This window comes from Orcinus orca, chromosome 13, assembly GCF_937001465.1.
Source record: "Orcinus orca chromosome 13, mOrcOrc1.1, whole genome shotgun sequence".
NCBI classification, from domain to species: domain Eukaryota; kingdom Metazoa; phylum Chordata; class Mammalia; order Artiodactyla; family Delphinidae; genus Orcinus; species Orcinus orca.
The window spans coordinates 52,936,017-52,956,144 of NC_064571.1; the positions used below are offsets into that span (position 1 = coordinate 52,936,017).

A 20,128-nucleotide genomic window follows, 5' to 3' on the forward strand; every position below is an offset into this window, starting at 1 on the left:
TCCTTTACCCCTCCAAAAATACATATACACAAAATTTTGCATAAAATTTCAGGATACTTTCAAGAACTCATTCAAAAATCCCAGGTTTAAAGTTTCAGGTACTGAGTGAAAAGGGGCCCAAAAATACAACTGGGGATTGTGGGGTGGGCGTGGGGTGACTACACTGAAGAGGATGGCAAAAAATAGAAGGATCTAGCAATTCCAGTTCTGGGTATATATCTAAAGGAAACAAAATCGTTATCTCGAAGAAATACCTGCACCCCCCACATTCACTGCAGCATCATTTACAACAGCCAAGACACGGAAACAACCTAAGTGTCCACCAGCGAAGGAATGGATAAAGAAACTGTGATACATATGTACAACGGAGTATCCTTCAACCATAAAGAAATCCTGCCATCTGCAACAACATGAATGGACCTTGACGGCATTATGTCAAGTGAGACAGGGAAAGTCAAATACTTTGTGATCTCACTTATATGTGGAATCTAATAAAACCAAACTCATAAACAGAAGAGACTGGTGGTTGCGAGAGGCAGGGGGTGGAGGAAATGGGTGAAGGTGGGCAAAAGGTACAAATTTCAAGTTATAAGATTTAAGTCCTGGCAAGGTAATGTACAACATGGTGACTGTAATTAAAAAACAAAAATAAGGGCTTCCCTGGTGGCGCAGTGGTTGAGAGTCCGCCTGCCGATGCAGGGGACATGGGTTCGTGCCCCCGTCCGGGAAGATCCCACATGCTGCGGAGCGGCTGGGCCCGTGAGCCATGGCCACTGAGCCTGCGCGTCCGGAGCCTGTGCCCCGCAACGGGAGAGGCCACAACAGTGAGAGGCCCGCGTACCACAAGAAAAATAAAAACAAAAAACAAAAACTGTATTGTATATTCGAAAAGCTGCTAAGAGATTAGACTTTAAAAGGTCTCATCATAAGAAAAAAAACTAAGTGAGGTGACGATGTTAACTTATTGTGGTGATCGGTTACATAGTATATATATATATATCAAATCGTGTTGTACACCTAAATTTATACAATGTTATATGTCAATTATATCTCAGTAGAACTGGGAGGAAAAAAAGCCTGTCACACTCACCAGTGAAACCTAGTAAGATAAAGACTGGACCGTGTTCACTGAATTTAGCAACAAGTCAGTCACTTAGCAAATGCCATTTCAGTACAGTGGTCAGGGCTAAAGCCAGTGGAGTGAATGGAATATGGAAATGTAGGCTTTCAGAAACTTCACTGAGTACAGGTACAAGAGGAGGACACAGGGACAAGGATGTCATGAGGGAAGAGATGTGAGAGAAATGTTTAAAACAGCTGATGTTAAGTGGTAAGAGTAAATTGTTTAGAGAGCCTATCTCCATGATTACATCCCTAACACCGGTCAATCCCCTTGTGCTTCCAAGTGATCCTGTTGGAATGAGGCCAGAGGAGACAATCAGAAAATGGTAGCAGTAGAAGATATTCATTTACAGGACGAGGAAATTGAGGCACAAAGGAGGGAAATTAAGCCACACTAAAGAAATGTGAAACAGAAAAGATTAAAGACCCATTTTCTTTAATTCCACTTTGGTGGGACTAAATTAAATTCTAGGGCATTTAAGCCTCATCAGTCTAATGAGGAGCCTTGACTAGAATAGCAATACTTTTCATACAGTGGTACTCTGAAACCATAAGCAGTTAGCTCTTCTTTTACACTCTGTTAGATAAATAAGAGGGAAGGTTACCATAAAATTTAAATTAAATCTATACTTATTTTGTACCAGTCATCATAGTTTTTTAAGTCTGCCTACAAAAAAATTCATAAAGCTTTCTCATAATATTGAAAGGTTTGTTTTCCATAGCTCTAAGAGATGTTGATTTTTAACTCTGAAACTTAAAATGCTTTATGTATTAGACATATAACTTTGTACTTACTAAAATATTTGTTGTAGAAATTAATGTTCACTTAAAGTTAAAAACTATGCTTGTAAGAGCAAGTTGATTTTATCCACCAATACTATATTGATTAACTAATATATGACTTTGCTTACTTTACTGTAGTAACTTCCCTCTGACTTCAACTGTTACCACCAAGACCTTCTGTCTTAACTTTCTTTCATAGGTGTACTGGAAAGGTTAATTCCAGCAGGCCTGGAATTAGCCTCCGGTATTTTCTTCAAGTTCCTGCATGGCAATGACCCCTGGTCAAGGCATGAAACATACTAATTGTGTTGTTTTGTAATCTCTCGTCCCAGGAGATTCAAGGTGGTTCATTCAGCTTAGCACCATGTGATCGATGATTTGCACTTGGTCTCACTGAGGCCCTAAGAGGGCTCTGCTGTAGAAACTAGTTACAGAACAGGAATACGCCCACAAGACCAGCAAAATATTAAGAAGCCCAGCAAGACTGTTTTAGGCTCCCTGGTTCCAGGGTGTTCTGCATACAATAATGGTCCCTGATCGGAGAAGGTGCACCTCACCAAGGACCTTTTTATAGGTACCTGCACCTGACCTCCCTGGCCCCCTTGCTGTGACAGCCTTTCGCTGTGATGCATTATCCTTACTTTAGTGCGGCTGCTAGACTGTATCCTTTTCCCGTAATAAACCATGTGTTTGTAAGCACTGTCATTTCGGGTCCTGTGAGTCTTTAGCAATCAAATCCTGTTTAACTGCCACTGTTAGTGCAAGACACCTATTAATAAACCTCGTAATCCTAATATTCATTTCTAAAAAACAAAAATTCTAAATTGTCTCATGACTTCTGCCTTCTGTGATACAGCCAGAGGGCAATACAAACCTATTAGGAAAACGTAAAGATGAGTCACCAGAACCAACTTTAAAAGGACAGAACATCTGCTAAGTATATTGAGAGTGAAGGAAAACAAAAACAAAATCATTTTATTACCTTCATATTTTTCCAGAGCGTGAATAACATTAGGGAGTTGATTTATACCCTGATAGAGTCGATAACAATCTTGTAAGTTTGCTGCTTGTCTTTGAAATTTCTTGGCAAGTCGGTTAAGATCTGGAAATCGACGAAGTAAATCTTCTTGTAAACTCTGCCTCAATTCTGCATCTTCTACAAAAGCTTCCACTAAATTTAATCTGAAATAAATTATACTAGAATTAATCTTAAATATTTTAGTGTGAAACTAAAATTTGGCAACTAGGTGCATGTCTCAACTCAAAAACTCCATGTAAGAAGCTTGAATCTATTCTGAAACGTTAGTTTTTTGTAGAGGATGGAAAGCTCCATAACACTGTGATGTAAGCAGTTTGTGATTAGTTAATAACCAAATTAATGTTTAGTTAAGTAGTATCATATGATACTGAAATATACCCAATTTTGTTTGCCTTTCATCAAATTGACATTTCTTAAATAGAGGAATCTCATTATTGGGACTGTTGATATTGACACATTATTGCACATGGAAACAATGATCTTTAATGAAACAGAAATACAATTCAAGAATGTTGCCAAATTCAATGCTTATTCTATCAGAAAGTCTTATAAATTCAAAATGTATTCTAAAATTACCTCATGATAGTACAAAGCCAAAATGATCTTTAATGAAACATCTTTAACGAAACAGAATTACAATTCAAGAATGTTGCCAAATTCAGTGCTTATTCTATCAGAAAGTCTTATAAATTCAAAATGCATTCTAAAATTACCTCATGATAGTAAAAGCCAAAATTTTCTAATTAAAAAACTGAAATAAGTTTATTGCTTCACAAAATCAATAAATAAAATCTTAGCTTGTTTCAAGAACTATAAAACACACAGCTTATATTGCTTTTGTAATTTATTGGAATCAGTGGCTTTCCATTTTTTTCCCTGTAATCCACAGCAAGAAATATAGTTTTACATCATGACCCAGCACACACATGCACAGATACTGTAGCGGGCAAAATAAGCCACCTCAAAACATGCCACTCTAGTGTCCATAAGGACTACTTTGGTCCTTAAAGACTATTTTTAGTTGAGGACAATTGAGAAGGAGCAGAAAGAAGGAAAGCTCTTTGCCTTCTCCCTATTTGCCCAAAAGCAGGACATAAATTTACCAAGGTGCTCCCCCTTCCTTCTTTACCAGGAAGGACAACAATTAATCTCAACTTTAGACCCTTAACAGCCTGGAGATGGCAACAGAGGAACGTACATAACCCTACCAGCTAGGCTTTCTCTACCTTTAGTTTCCATACATTTCCCTTCCCACAATTTGTAGCCCTAGGAACTCAAAGTCCTTTTCCTTTGTCTTGTCACTTCTCTGAAAATTTATTGTTCTTTTGCTAAGATGCTATATGAGCCCAAGTTCCAACTAACCCTAGAGTTACTCATCTCTGAGCGCTCCCACATGTAAGCATAAACATGTTTGTTTTTTCTCTTGTTAATCTGTCTTTTGTCAGTCCAATTCATAGGGCCACAGCCAAAGAACTAGGAGAGTAGTAGGAAAAAGAAACTTTCCTCCCTGACAACATATAATTAAAATAGGTTTTGCAAGACAAAACTTAACTCTTACTATATGTGGTGCACTCTTTTATTTTTCTCTTGTATTTAACTTTTCAAAAATGCTAGTTATCACCTGCTACACTAACTTCACAACCCACCACTGGGTCACAACATGCACTATGAAAAACTATGTAGTAGATGGTATTGAAGTAATAGCTGAAAGGTAAACTTTAACATTCAAAGGTAGGGGAAATGGCATGGGCACAGAAGACGATCCTAGGTTTAGAACGCTATCAGATGAACAACCATTTTCCTTACATTTGTAAATTATATGAGTAGTAAATTAATCCTCAAATTGCACAGGAACAGGAAAAGGAGCCAAATCAGCTTTCTAAATTTCTTAACTATTTACTGATCTCTTCATCAGCATTTACAATTCCTGCATCATCATAATGTTCATCTAGCATGTCATATGAAGGGAAAAATATGCTGTCCCTGTAGTTATCATATAATGACTACAAATATTAAAGCAAGATTTTGCAACCTTGGTATGTGGCAGCCTGGATGGGAGGGGAGCCTGAGGGAGAATGGATACATGTTTATGTATGGCTGAGTCGCTTTGCTGTGCACCTGAAACTATCACAATATTGTTAATCAGCTATACTCCGATATAAAGTAAAAAGTTAAAAAAAAAAAAAAGATTTTGCAACCTTGGCAATACTGACATTTAGGCTAGATAATTCTTTGCTGTGAGGGGTTGTTCTGTGCTGTTTAACAGCATCCCTGAATTCCACCCACTATACTCTTTCCAGAGTAACAACCCAAAATGTCTCCAGACACTGCCAAATGTCCCAGAGGCGGCGGGGGAGGGGAGGACAGCCCCTGGCTAGGCCACTGGTTTAAAGGACCTTGAATCACTTTAAAAGATGAAAGTAAAGAGAAAAATAACAAACTCTATAGAATGTCAAGATAATATTCAGGGAGTTGGTAGTAGATATATTTGTTGTAGCAAATGCCAAATTAGTGGGGAAATAATCTGCTACCAAGCTTGTATTACGAACCAGTCACAGGCTATATAAACAAGCAATTATTCAGGCACTCACTGCTCCAGAAAATATTTCTATGGCTTGTACTCTAGATTTTAAAAACAAAGCAAACAAAACTGAGTCAGGGATGCAGCCAAATCACAGCAAATTTGGGCCTTCCTAGCTAATCCTCTGGCTCTAACTGGGCTTCTCCAAGTTTGATCCAAGATTACCCATATTAAAATCACTTGGAGGTGGAATACAGAATCCCCAAGGTTGGGGCCCACCTGTGAAATTGCAATGAGCTTCTCAAGTGATTCTTCGGCCCAGAACAGTTTAAAAAAGTGAGTTCTAACAATCACAAGAAATTTCTGAGTTCTCATGATAAAACAGGAAGAGAAGTTTAAGGGGGTCAGGAAAAGGATGAAAGAAACCTGATGTTGGCTTCACCTACCTCATCTTTCTTTTCCTCTTCTTTTCCTAAAACTCCTTAGGCCGCTCTCCATAAATGGTAAGTATTCACAGAGAAGACATCTCTGATCTAGAATCTCCCTATGCTTCTTTCCTGTTCCACCAAGTATCTTATCACTGTTTCCTCTCAAGCTGACCACAGAATCATAAGTAACCAACATTGTTCAAGAGCATAAAGTTCCACAGAATAGAGAGCCCAGAAATAAACCCACACACCTACGGTCAATTAATCTTCAACCAAGGAGGCAAGAATATACAATGAGAAAAAGACAGTCTCTTCAGCAAGTGGTGTTAGGAAAGTTGGGACAGCCACATGTACATCAAAGAAGTTAAAACAGCCTCACACCACACACAAAAATAAACTCAAAATAGCTTAAAAGGGCTTCCCTGGTGGCGCAGTGGTGGAGAGTCCGCCTGCCGATGCAGGGGACACAGGTTCATGCCCTGGTCCGGGAAGATCCCACGTGCTGCGGAGCGGCTGGGCCCGTGAGCCATAGCCGCTGAGTCTGCGCGTCCGGAGCCTGTGCTCCGCAACGGGAGAGGCCACAGCAGTGAGAGGCCCGCATACCACAAAAAGAAAGGAAAAAAAAATAGCTTAAAGACTTAAACATAAGACATGATGCCATAAAACTCCTAGAAGAGATAATAATTTTGTAAAACATTCTCTGACATAAATCCTACCAATGTTTTCTTAGCTCAGTCTCCCAAGACAATAGAAATAAAAACAAAAATAACAAATGGGACCTAATCAAACTTAGAAGCTTTTGCACAGCAAAGGAAGCCACAAACAAAACGAAAAGACAACCTACAGATTGGGAGAAAATATTTGCAAACAATGTGACTGACAAGGGCTTAATTTCCAAAATGTACAAACAGCTCATACAACTCAACAACAAAAAAACAAACAACCCAGTCGAAAAATGGGCAGAATACCTAAATAGACATTTCTCCAAAGAAGACATACAGATGCCCAATAAGCACATGCAAAGATGCTCAACATCACTAATCATTAGAGAAATGCAAATCAAAACTACAATGAGGTATCACCTTACACCAGTCAGAATGGCCATCACTAAAAAAGTCTATAAGTAACAAATGTTGGAGAGGGTGTGGAGAAAAGGTGGGAATGAAAGTTGGTGCAGCCACTTGGAAAACAGTATGGAGGTTCCCCAGAAAACTAAAAATGGAATTACCATATGATCCAGCAATCCCATTCCTGGGCATATACCCAGACAAAACTATAATTCAAAAAGATACATGCACCCCCTATGTTCACAGCAGCACTATTCACAAGAGCCAAAACATGGAAGCAACCTAATGTCCATTGATGGATGAATGAATAAAGAAGATGTAGTACATATATATAATGGAATAATACTCAGGCATGAAAGAGAATGAAATAAAGCCATTTGCAGCAACATGGATGCAACTAGAGATTACCGTACTAAGTCAGTTAGAAAGAGAAAGACAAATACCGTATGATATCACTTATATGTGGAATCTAAAATATGACACAAATGAATCTATCTACAAAACAGCAACAGACTCATGGACATACAGAACAGACTTGTGGTTGCCAAGGGCAAGAGGGATTGAGTGGGAGGTTGGAGTTAGCAGATGTAAGCTATTATATATAGAACGGATAAACAACAAGGTCCTACTGTATAGCAAATGGAACTATATTCGATATCCTATGAGAAACCGTAATGGAAAAGAATATAAAAAAAGAATGTATATACATATATATAACTGAATCACCTTGCTGTACAGCAGAAATTAACACATTATAAATCAACTATACTTTAATTTAAAAAAAAAAAAAAGAGCATAAAGTTCCAGAAAGAGTATTAAGTAAAACAGCAAGGGAATGAAAAAGCTTCTAAAACACATAGCACAAGGCAAGATACACAGCCCCCTCAGTCTTTGGTCTGGATATCATTAAAAGTCTAATAATGGACTTCCCTGGGGGCGCAGTGGTTAGGAATCCGCCTGACAATGCAGGCAACACGGGTTCGAGCCCTGGTCCGGGAAGATTCCACATGCCACGAAGCAACTAAGCCCCCGTGCGCCACAACTACTGAGCCCACGTGCCACAACTAACTACTGAAGCCCGCGCAGGTAGAGCCCGTCCTTTGCAATGAGAAGCCACTGCAATAAGAAGCCCGTGCACCGCAGTGAAGAGTAGCCCCTGCTCACCGCAACTAGAGGAAGCCCGTGCGCAGCAACGAAGACCCAATGCAGCCAAAAATAAATAAATTTATTTTTTTAAAAAGTCTAATAAATTGCTAGTTTCACAAGTCTATTCGACATGCCATTTCAGAAATAATTACAGTATTAGTTTGTGCTCTGGCTAACAGAGGTTTTTTTAAAAAAAGACTGCTCTACTGTTTCCATGACAATCCCACTTTCAAATCACAACTTCAGAAGTACCAAAGTTAGTGTTGGCAAAACAGAGTATACCTGTCAATTCTACTCAAAATTACTCAGCTGTCACAATTTGATACATTAATGCAAAAGTTGACTGGAATACAAGATAATTTTTAGGGTCAGTTAATCTCTAAAATTCCAAAAGAATAAATTATAAAATTAGTCATGAAATTTTTGATATTTTAAAATCACCATTGTGTTCTTTAAAACCAGCACTTCTGATCTCTCACTGTAAAAACAGTTGACTGGAATTTCATGACAGCTTATTTATATGGCTGAGAACAAATCTGGTACCTAAATACAAGTTTTTGAGCCTCTTCTTTATCTGTTCTTCACATGGTTTAACGCAGACAGAACCACTCATTTGATACATTAAATAGCAGATAATCTGCTACATAGGCTTGAGAAAATTAAAAAAGAAAAAAGAGTATGGCAAAATGTAAGAGAAAGGAACATGCTTTCAAGGAATTTTCAATCTAGTGGAGGAGAAGGACATGTTGCATCTTACAGTTAGTGCTGAGTAACAACCAAGATACAAAATGCAATGAAATGTGATACAAGTAAGAAAGCAGAGAATTCCTATGGGAGCTGGGGAACCTCATTTTGGGGTATTTCATTTGCCTATATTCTAAATAGTTGGGATTTAAAGAGATAGGATCTTGAAGAAAATGCTTGGGTGGGGAGGGTGGAGCAGCAAGAGCAGAGACTTGAAGAGAGAACAGTACAGGATGCACTGGAAGAAAACTGAAGCAGAGAAGGAATAGGGAAAAAAACTATAACCAAGGCAAAATGGAAAGGTTGCCTTTGGAAAGGAAAGCATTATTTCCTCTTCTGAGAAAGAGCCAGGGAGTAAAAGACTGAAAATACAGGTACATTTTGAGATTGTAAGAATCAGGGAGGAGATCATCTGCTTACACGTAGGAGGCAGCTGAAGGGAAAATAAAAAATGTTGGTCATTGGTCACTGAAATGAGTCATGTAACAAAAGTAATACCAGGCAGCAGTGAAAACTAGATAGCTTGAAAGTACAGTGGAACCTTTTTTTTTTTTTTTTTTTTGCGGTACGCGGGCCTCTCACTGTTGTGGCCTCTCCCGTTGCGGAGCACAGGCTCCAGACGCGCAGGCTCAGTGGCCATGGCTCACGGGCCCAGCCGCTCCGCAGCATGTGGGATCTTCCCGGACCGCGGCACGAACCCGTGTCCCCTGCATCGGCAGGCGGACTCTCAACCACTGCGCCATCAGGGAAGCCCCAGAAACTTTTAATTGAGAAAGAAAGCTAAGGAGAGAGGGGCCAGTATGACAAAGAACCAATGGGGCAAGAAATTCTATGGCCCCCATGAAAGCACTGGAAAGAGGGTTGCCTTTGTGGTGCAGACTGGACAGGAAGGCAAATAAAATTCAAAGGGACTAGCAGATCAGCCCAGAGACCAGAAAAAAGGGGTTTCCACTAAACTCGATTTGGAAGCAGAGAAAATGGTGGAAAAGCAGTAGAGTGATAGCCCTCCTGTTCTTCCTCTGAGGCCAGAGCAATGCTTTGCTGTTTTAAAGAAACTGCACTCACTGTATGACCTCCAGACCTCTCTGTTTCTACAGAATACAGACTACTAACTAAAGACATCCTTGCACAAAAGGATACTTAATATAACCTGGAAAGAAGTCTAGGTCTAAGTCTTAATATAACCCTGGAAGTACACTGCCTCAAGAAGCATGATATATTATCACATAAGCACCACCACCATTTCTACATTTATAGGAACCACTTTTTTTTTAAATAAATTTATTTATTTTATTTATTATTTTTGGCTGTGTTGGGTCTTCGTTGCTGCACACGGGCTTTCTCTAGTTGCGGCGAGGGGGGGCTACTCTTCGTTGCGGTGCGCGGGCTTCTCATTGTGGTGGCTTCTCTTGTTGTGCAGCACAGGCTCTAGGCATGTGGGCTTCAGTAGTTGCAGCTTGCAGGCTCTAGAGCACAGGCTCAGTAGTTGTGGTGCACAGGCTTAGTTGCTCCGTGGCATGTGGGATCTTCCTGGACCAGGGCTCGAACCCGTGTCCCCTGCATTGGCAGGCGGATTCTCAACCACTGTGCCACCAGGGAAGCCCAGAACCACTTTTATTTGGAGATATATATTTCTAATAAGATTGCTACATTAATCATATTAAATGTCATAGAAAAAGAAATACTTAGTTTTGGGCTTCCCTGGTGGCGCAGTGGTTGGGAGTCTGCCTGCCAATGCAGGGGATGCGGGTTCGCGCCCTGGTCTGGGAAGATCCCACAAGCTGCAGAGAAACTGGGCCCGTGAGCCACAATTACTGAGCCTGCGCGTCTGGAGCCTGTGCTCTGCAACAATAGAGGCCGCGATAGTGAAAGGCCTGCGCACCGCGATGAAGAGTGGCCCCCCCTTGCCACAACTAGAGAAAGCCCTCGCACAGAAACGAAGACCCAACACAGCCATAAATAAATAAATAAATAATAATATCACCCCTGATTAAAAAAAAAAAGAAAAGAAATACTTAGTTTTAAACTAGAAGGCAATAAGAATACCAAATTCAACATATGCAAATGATATCATCAGCAATTTCACAAGTGAACTATTTCATATGCTAACATATATTCAATGTTCTTTAAAGAATTATAACTTTGAAAAAACATGGGAAAATTACCAAGGCTTCAGATGAATCTATGGAAAGACTAAAAAACAAAAACAAAAACAATCCCACAAGATTAAAAGTAACAGTAACAGTCCTAGTGTATGTGCAAACATGAGGACTCTTTGGACCTATCAGAAAATAAGTGCAAAAATAGTAATATGGACAGTGTTCTTATAATTCCTAATTTGATTGTTAGATAAAGCACAAAAGGAAGAAATACCCAGAAACTCACTTCTAAAAGGTAATAACGTATCAATTCTCTTTGGAGATTAAAGTATTTAAGCCATTAGCTAAAAAGTATTTGTAGTCTCAGTGCAAATAGGTTTTAATGAATGGAAAAATGAGCATTAGAACACACAACGCAATTCCATGGATATAACTTAAATAAAAGCCAAAATAGTACATTTCACTTCTGATGTTAATCCAACTTGGATCAAATTAAATACAATTGACAGAAACAAGAAATACAGTACAGGGACTTCCCTGGTGGCGCAGTGGTTAAGAATCCACCTGCTAATGGTCTGGGAAGATCCCACACGCCATGGAGCAACTAAGCCCATGCGCCACAACTACTGAGCCTGAGCTCTAAAGCCCACGAGCCACAACTACTGAGCCACGCACTGCGACTACTGAAGCCCGCACACCTAGAGCCCGTGCTCTGCAACAAGAAGTCACCACAATGAGAAGCCTGAGCACCGCAACAAAGAGCAGCCCCCGCTCGCCGCAACTAGAGAAAGCCTGCATGCAGCAACGAAGACCCAACGCAGCCAAAAGTAAATAAATAAAATAAATTTATATAAAAAAAAGAAATACAGTACAGCGTTTAAGGGCATGGGCTCTGGAGTCAGGCCAGCCTGGCTTTAAAGCCAGCCTCCATCACCACACAGCTAATGAACATGAGATGCTTAGCACAGTGCCAGGCAACCTGTCTTCTCTTCCTCCTAAGAGCCTGACAGTAACTTAAAATAATCCTATTTTCATCATTGTTCCTGAACCTAGCACTGGGCTATAGTCCTGGACAAGATGTATGCATCAAACTCAAAGATCTAGCCATAACTGTCCCTATGTCTGCTCTAATAAAAATAGAAGAAAAAGAGAAATCTTTCCTTTCCTTAACAGAATTCACCGCACAGCCACACACTTTAAAATTAACTCCTCACTTACTGTTTAAGAGGGTGGAGTAGAGATTTCCACCACTTTCTCTGTTAGAAAATCATCCCAAAACAATGACAGTAAAAAACAGAAAAAACTGGGGACTCCCCTGGTGGTCCACTGGTTAAGAAGCCGTCCTGCAATGCAGGGAACGCCGGTTCGATCCCTGGTCAGGGAACTAAGATCCCCCATGCCACAGGGCAACTAAGTCCGCATGCCACAACTAAGACCCGACGCAGCCAAAAAATAAATAAATATTAAAAAAGAAAAAACTTGATTCAGTGTGTAATCCTGAAGATCAATCTTAAATGCTTAGAGAGGGAGTTAATAGACTTGCCCTGAGAACCCCAGGAAGGCATTAACTAAAAAGCATGAGGTATCACAGCAGGTGGAATTGAGAAACGGTGATAAAAAAAAAAAAGAGACTGGGGCTTCCCTGGTGGCACAGTGGTTCAGAGTCCGCCTGCCGATGCAGGGGACACGGGTTCGTGCCCCGGTCTGGGAAGATCCCACATGCCGCTGAGCGGCTGGGCCCGTGAGCCATGGCCGCTGAGCCTGCGCACGGAGCCTGTGCTCCGCAACGGGAGAGGCCACAACAGTGAGAGGCCCGCGTACCACAAAAAAAAAAAAAAAGAGACTGTTCCAATGAAAGTCTGCCTTAAGGAGTATAACTTTTTCTTCCTGGTCTATGGAATTTCAGCATTTGGCTTTGAAAACCACAGGCCTTAGTAACTGCTGGTTAAAAAAAAAAATTCTCCCCAAGATAAAAAGGGGAAAATATTTCCTCTTATCTTAGTAGATCATATTTTGACTAATAAAGCCTTTCTCGCAAACGTTATTTCTAATTAATAAGCCTTATAAGGCCACCAGATTTTGGAAATTATTGCTATGTCCTATGAAAATAACCTTTACTTACAGTCAAAAAAAATTAATTTTGATATCTTGTCTTCTAAATAATTTGTTATTCTGGTAACAGTATGTAAGGTTTTTGAAGGGTTTAAATACATGCAGGCTCTAGTTGTTAAGCCGGAAGAGGACCACTGACAGGTGCCCTGTTCCCACAAGCCCAAAGTTAAAAATAAAACCAATGACCTAGATCTTGGGAATTATTTAAATTACCTAATATTTCTTTTAAGAAACAACTAAAAGATGAGAGAGAACGGACATAAACTTTTACTTGTTTAGGCACAGGCTTTCCATGGTAGGATACTCAAGAAACTGATTAAGACCAGTTGCTCCCAGGGCAGGTGTTGGCAATTCACAGAGAGTACAATAAGAAATGTGTCCCTGGAGCTGTGCAGAGGCCCTGAGAAAAGCGTACTGAGAAACTGGAAGACAAAAGTAAGAGACTCGTCACTGTATATCCTTCTGTTCTGTTGGACTTTTGACACACGTTAATGTAGTTACTTACTCACAAATAATTAAAATAAAAAATTGTAAACTGCCTTAATTACTTGCAAATATCCAATCCTTCCTATTTCTTATTTTATTTTATTTTTTTTTTGTGATATGCAAGCCTCTCACTGCTGTGGCCTCTCCCGTTGCAGAGCACAGGCTCCGGATGCACAGGCCCAGCGGCCACAGCTCACGGGCCCAGCCGCACCGCGGCATGTGGGATCTTCCCGGACCGGGGCACGAACCCGCGTCCCCTGCATCGGCAGGCGGACTCTCAACCACTGTGCCACCAGGGAAGCCCTATTTCTTATTTTAAGTTACTAAATTCCACTTTTCTTCCCCAACAAAACTACCTTCAGAAAGTTGCCTTAGCATTTCCATTTTTGCATTTTCAATGATATATCAACATACCCACGAATCACTGACTTCATAAGTTATTTTTATTGTAAGACCCTTGAGAATCCACAGGATCAACACTTAGCTTGGTAGTTATCTGCAGGGTGTCTTATGATACTGATCAACTATTTTACGTTTGCCTGGCATACACAGAGTCCCAAATAGTCAAGTGATCACCATGCTTTATACCATCAGAATTCAGTAGATATTCAACAAATTCTTGAACAATTTGACAACATCAAATCCATAAAAATACTGACTCTCTTTTACCTATCCTGGCAATATATCTTAATTTACCAAATCAAAAACATTAGGTATAGGGAGCAACTAAGCCTGTGCGCCACAACTACTGAAGCCTGCGCGCCTAGAGCCCGTGCTCTGCAACAAGAGAAGCCACCGCAATGAGAAACCCGCGCACCGCAAGGAAGAGTAGCCCCTGCTCGTCACAACTAGAGAAAGCCTGCACGCAGCAACGAAGATCCAAAGTAGCCAAAAAGAAATATTAATTAATTAATTAATTAATTTTTTAAAAAAACATTAGGTATACAATAAGGTCACATGAAAACCTAATTACTGAAAAAGGTAAAGTATATCCAGTCAATAAATTCTGTACTTATTAAAAATGCTGAATATGAACATAAAACAACACTAAAAAATGCTTATGATAATATAAGCACAAGTGGGAAAAAACAAGGGCACAAAACTATATTAGGATTACAATTATGTTTTTAAAAAGACTATCAAACATAACAGTGCACTATAGAAAATTATTTTATTTATATGCAGTTCAAAAACAGGCAAAACTAATTAATCTATGATGTTAGAAGGATAGTAATTACTCTTGAAATGAGGAGGGGTAGTAACTATCAGGATAATTGAGGGGAGTTTCTGGGATGCTAGTTATGTTGTTTCTTGACTTGTGTGTTATTACCAATGTGTTCACTTTGTGAAAATCCATCAAACTGCACATTTAGGAGTTGTGCTCTTATGCACAGTATACATCATTTAAGTTTTAAAACTTGTATCTAAAACAAAAGATAAAAATAAAACCTACTCCAATGCTAATTATATTAGGACAGCAGCATTATATAACTTTTATTTCCTCAATTTTGAAGATTTTCTGAAATACATTTAGGCTGCCTTAAATCCTTTCTAGAATAATAAAGCATAAGTGCTTCCTATGTGCCAGACCTTGTTCAAAGTACTTTATACACATTAGATCATCTAATCCTCAGAAAATCATCAAATCCTCATAACAACCCTAAGAAGTAGGTGTGTTATTACTGTCATTTCAAAAGGGAAGAAACTGCCACACAGAGGTTGAATAACACCCAATATAACACAGCTCCTAAGTGGTAGAGGCTTAACATGAACCAAGGTCATCCAGCTCCCAAGCTCATGCTGAGACATTATCCATAGCACCTCCCTAATAAAATTTTACTTTTTCATAGTGGAGGAAAAAAAAATAATTAAGAAAATAAGTTATTTAATCAATCTAAATCATTACTACTCTATTACTTTATTAGCTTTCTGTGCAGCTAGAGGCTAAAATATAGGTGCAAAATTGCATGTTACAATAAGTGGTATAATCATATGGAGTGACTGGAAGTTACTCAGAGCTTACAAAAGAATACACTAGTAATATACCTCTCTTCTATTCTGTTCTTGTCCATGAGAGGCTGCTTAATCCATTGGTTAACCAGTCTTTGTCCTTGAGGGGTTTTGCATTTATTCAGCAATGCAGCCAGAGACTGAGAGCCAGTAGTATCTTCAACGGAACCCTATTGAACAAAAAATAAAATAGAAAAATGGCATGCTCATTAGTGAAAACTTTACTATGCCATGAATAATGATTAAGTAATTTGGGGAACAAGAACACTTAACACTGGGAATTCCCTGGCAGTCCAGTGGTTAGGACTCTGTGCCAACACTGCCGAGGGCCTGGGTTTGATCCTTGGTCGGAGAACTAAAATCCCACAAGCCACACAGCCAAAAAAAATTTAAAAATAACCAACCCCTACACTACCCAAACTTGTAAAAACAAACAAACAAAAAACACTTAACATTCTTCAAATATTAAATAGAAATGTACACAAAGGTTCCTCATCCGAAAATCAAACTTTCAACCTGTTAATCTGATTTTCTGCTGTATATTTTTCCCCAAACCAAAACCACAAAATTACTGCAGTTCTAGACATAAAACTTCTTAGAATGTAATTTTTAAAAACTGCTATTAATATACAAAATTATTCATAAAACCAGGACAAATACTATTTATATAGCTTGCAATCAGAAAAATACAGTAATTCAAAACTATCTCTTTTAAGTATAATATTTTTAAATATTTAAGCTCCTTAGTAAGAGTCTTATATATATAGAGAGAGAGAGAGAGAGAGAGAAACATTTTTAACCACTCAACATTTTTAACCCAAGTATTTTTTTCTTACCTGGAAAAGGTTAAGGGCTCTGACTGCTGCAATATCCAATTTCATGTACTGGCTGAAGTCAAAAGTAGTCAGTTCAAACTGTCCAAAGTTTGAATCATCTGATAAGAGTTCTAGAAACTTGATTACTGCACACAATGAAGAAACTGCAACCTAAGATTAAGAATTTAAAATAAAAGATGACTATCACCAGAATTCCAGAGATTTTTTAAAAAAACAAATGGCAAGATGAAAATAAATTTCAAACACTATCATTTTCCCTGTTCTTTCCCAATCCAAAGCAAGAAAATCAAAGTTTAAATTTGATTTAAATTTGATTTAAGACTAAAAAATGATTTTCAGAAAGTGAAAATTTACTCTAACAGCAACATTATTTATAATAGCCAAAGTAGAAATTATGCAAATGTCCACCAAGAGTAAAATGGATACAGCCTGGCATGTTCACATTGTGGAATACTACACACAACAACAGATATAAGCACAAACAATCCACAACAATATGCGACAATATAGATAAATCTCACAAACACGATACTGAACAAATCAAACACAAGAGCATGAACTGTATGAGTCCATTTATATAAACTACAAAAATAGACCAAACTAATCCATACTGTCAGGTAAGAAGCAGGGTTACCCCCGGTGGAGGTAACAACTGGAAGAAAACAAAAAGGGTCTTTACGATCCTGATACTATTCTGTTTCATGGGTGCTGGTCATGTGGGTACTTATAATTTATGAAAATTTAGTTATACACTTATGATATATGCACTTTCCTATATGTGTATTTAAATAAAATGTTTAAATAAACTGCCTATATTACTACTACATAAAATAAAGAAGCTAAGGACATCAAACTGATAGCCCAATGACAAGTTCTACTTATACTCGATACCAGATTCATTGTGAATGTGCATATATTTCCTAATTGATAACACAGTCATCTATCTGCCTCTGCCAAACTCTAACAAATATATAAGGTTGTCACAAGAATCTCCTGCTACGTCACCACAAGGCACAGATGATAACACCTTTTAGTAGCCCTAAAAGCTTCTTCCCATTTTCAACGCTGAAGTAAGTTTCTCTAATACAGATCTGCCTTGACTTATGATGGGGTTACATCCCAATAAACGCATCATAAATGTAAAATGCATTTAATACACCTAACCTACTGAACATTGTAGCTTAGCCTCACCTACCTTAAATGTGCTCAGAGAATTACATTAGCCTATAGTTGGGCAAAATCATCTAACAGAAAGCCTATTTTATAATAAAGTTGAATAACTCAAAATTTACTGAATATTGTGCTGAAAGTGAAAAACAGAATGGTTCTATGGGGACAGCATGGTTGTAAGTGTATCGGCCATTTAACCCTTGTGATTGCGTGGCTGATTGGGAGCTGCTGCACGCTGCCCTGCCCAGCATCACGAGAGAATTGCACTGGTATTGTTAGCCCAGGAAAAGGTCAAAATGCGAAGTATAGATTCTTCTGAATGCATATCACTTTCGCACCATTGTAAAGTAAAAAAAAAATTGTAAGTTCAACCATCATAAGTCAGGGAACGTCTATATTGGGATTATTGCTCATACACAACTGCTTCTGATTCTGTCACACAAGAAAAGTAAAACAGGTAAACTTAGCTTATAAGGATCAAACTATCATGTGATAAGCAATCACTGCAAAATCATGATAGTAATAATAGTCTGCTTATTGTAGTTTGAAATCAATTTTCAAACTTATAAGCTAGAGCTTGCTCTTATTTAAATATACAATTCTTCATTTTACTTATCAGTGATCCACAAATAACCTGTCAAGAGTTTCTAATATTTTATCATAAAAATACATCCCTCAAACCATACTTGCCTCAAAGATTTGAAAAACTGAAGATAAACTTCAACCACTGAAAAATCCTATAAAAAGTTACATATTTTGCATATTCATTTCTACACTGAACATACATAACCAGTGCCAATTTTTGAATTGTTTAAATGTAACATGTATTATGCAATTATTATGCACTGTATATACTTTCACCCTTATTACTTCCTAATCTCCACAACGATCCTTTAAGACAGATAATGAAACTGAAGTAATTTATTAAAAACCCCACAGCTCGTACATTATAAAATTTTGATAGGTCTTTTTCCCCCTAAACAACTAAGCTACCTCACCTACTTAGGTGACAGTAATCAGGCTCTTTCAGGTGAAACCAATAAAACAATAAACTCTTCCTTACCCCAAGGATACATATTGTGTAAATATAATGAAATTATATTTAAGGTTATGTTTAAATTTTTCTAGTCAGTCCTTGAGTTTTTCACACGCTTCTTCATAGATTAAAATAAGCTTAAATATCAGTGATCTAGTTTAGGCTTTGAGATATAGATGACAGAAGCAGCCTTCTAAAAAGTCACTATTTAATGGTAAATTCACATTTGTAATCCACATACCTGATTCTCCATTTCTGGCAACACAGCACTATTCACCTGTTCTCCCTTTTTGCCTTTCAACAACCGGTTGAGGTCCTGATAAATATCTTTTGTGGAAAAGTCAGCTTTTTTTCTTTCTGTGATCAGAATTCCTCCTCTCTGAATAACCTATTTTACAAGAAATATTTTAAATTACTAGGAGAAAAGGAACAAGAAAAGCAATAAGGAATGCTGTATCACTGACAAATATAAAGTGACAACAGCTTAAAAATTATTAACCCACATTAAATTTTTATACAACATGCAAGAAGACACTGGTAATATATGTATTAACATGTATTTTTAAAATCTGTAAATGAAATTTTCATGGAAATTTAAAATTAGGCTCACATAAAGCTTTCAAAAAATAGTCTCAATAGTAAAAACTCTTAACAGAATAATACTTGTGGAAAGTTGCCTAAATACTGTTTATGCTAAAAATGCCCATCACAGATATGCTAACTCTCAAGTAGTTCTTATTGTATTTGAGGCTCATGAGAAGAAAAGAATCCTTGGGGGGAATACAACATCCCTTAAACATCTAAATAATAAACCATATATCTATACAAATAGCAAAATCGAACTTTGTTAAAATAAAAGAATCAGTAAAATAATAAGAGGCTAGGGCTTCCCTGGTGGCACAATGGTTAAGAATCTACCTGCCAATGCAGGGGACATGGGTTCAAGCCCTGGTCCGGGAAGATCCCACATGCCGCAAAGCAATAAGCCCGTGAGCCACAACTGCTGCGCTTGCGCTCTGGAGCCTGCGAGCCACAACTACTGAGGCTGCATACCACAACTACCGAAGCCTGTGTGCCTAGAGCCCGTGCTTCACAGCAAGAGAAGCCACCACGATGAGAAGCCAGAGCACCGCAACGAAGACCCAACGCAGTCAAAAATTAATTAAAATAATAATAATAATAGGCTAAAGTTCCACTTGAACTATTAAAAATTAATCCTGAAGAACTGCAACTTATTTGATATATCCAGGCTAAATACAGTCATAGTTTTTTTTTCTTTAATGGCCCTAAATCACCTCTTCCCCACCCTGCACCCCCCAACTGTGAAAGCACTCCTTTTATCAATTGTGATCTCTTTAAAATGGCACTGAGTTACTCTTTCGGGAGGTGGGGGGAGGGGGGATGATCTGAGGTAGAACAAGTCTTAAACAAGAAGCAGCTCCTTCTGAAGTCCTATTAAAGATACAAAGTTTCTATCAAAGATAAACATCAAGACATTCCTCAAAATCCTGTTGTGATTAGATTTAAAA

General features: G+C 38.4%; 1 protein-coding gene across 1 annotated transcript in view; it reads right to left on the minus strand.

Moving 5' to 3' along the window:
- Positions 1-20,128, minus strand: part of MSH2 (mutS homolog 2) — a 73,356-nt gene that overhangs the window by 44,610 nt on the left and 8,618 nt on the right. Inside the window, exons 4-7 of the mRNA XM_004264976.3 lie at positions 18,841-18,987; positions 16,394-16,543; positions 15,594-15,727; positions 2,888-3,087 (exon numbers count right to left, since the gene is read on the minus strand). Coding sequence (XP_004265024.1) covers positions 2,888-3,087; positions 15,594-15,727; positions 16,394-16,543; positions 18,841-18,987 — 631 coding nt within the window. The remainder of the gene's footprint in view (positions 1-2,887; positions 3,088-15,593; positions 15,728-16,393; positions 16,544-18,840; positions 18,988-20,128) is intronic.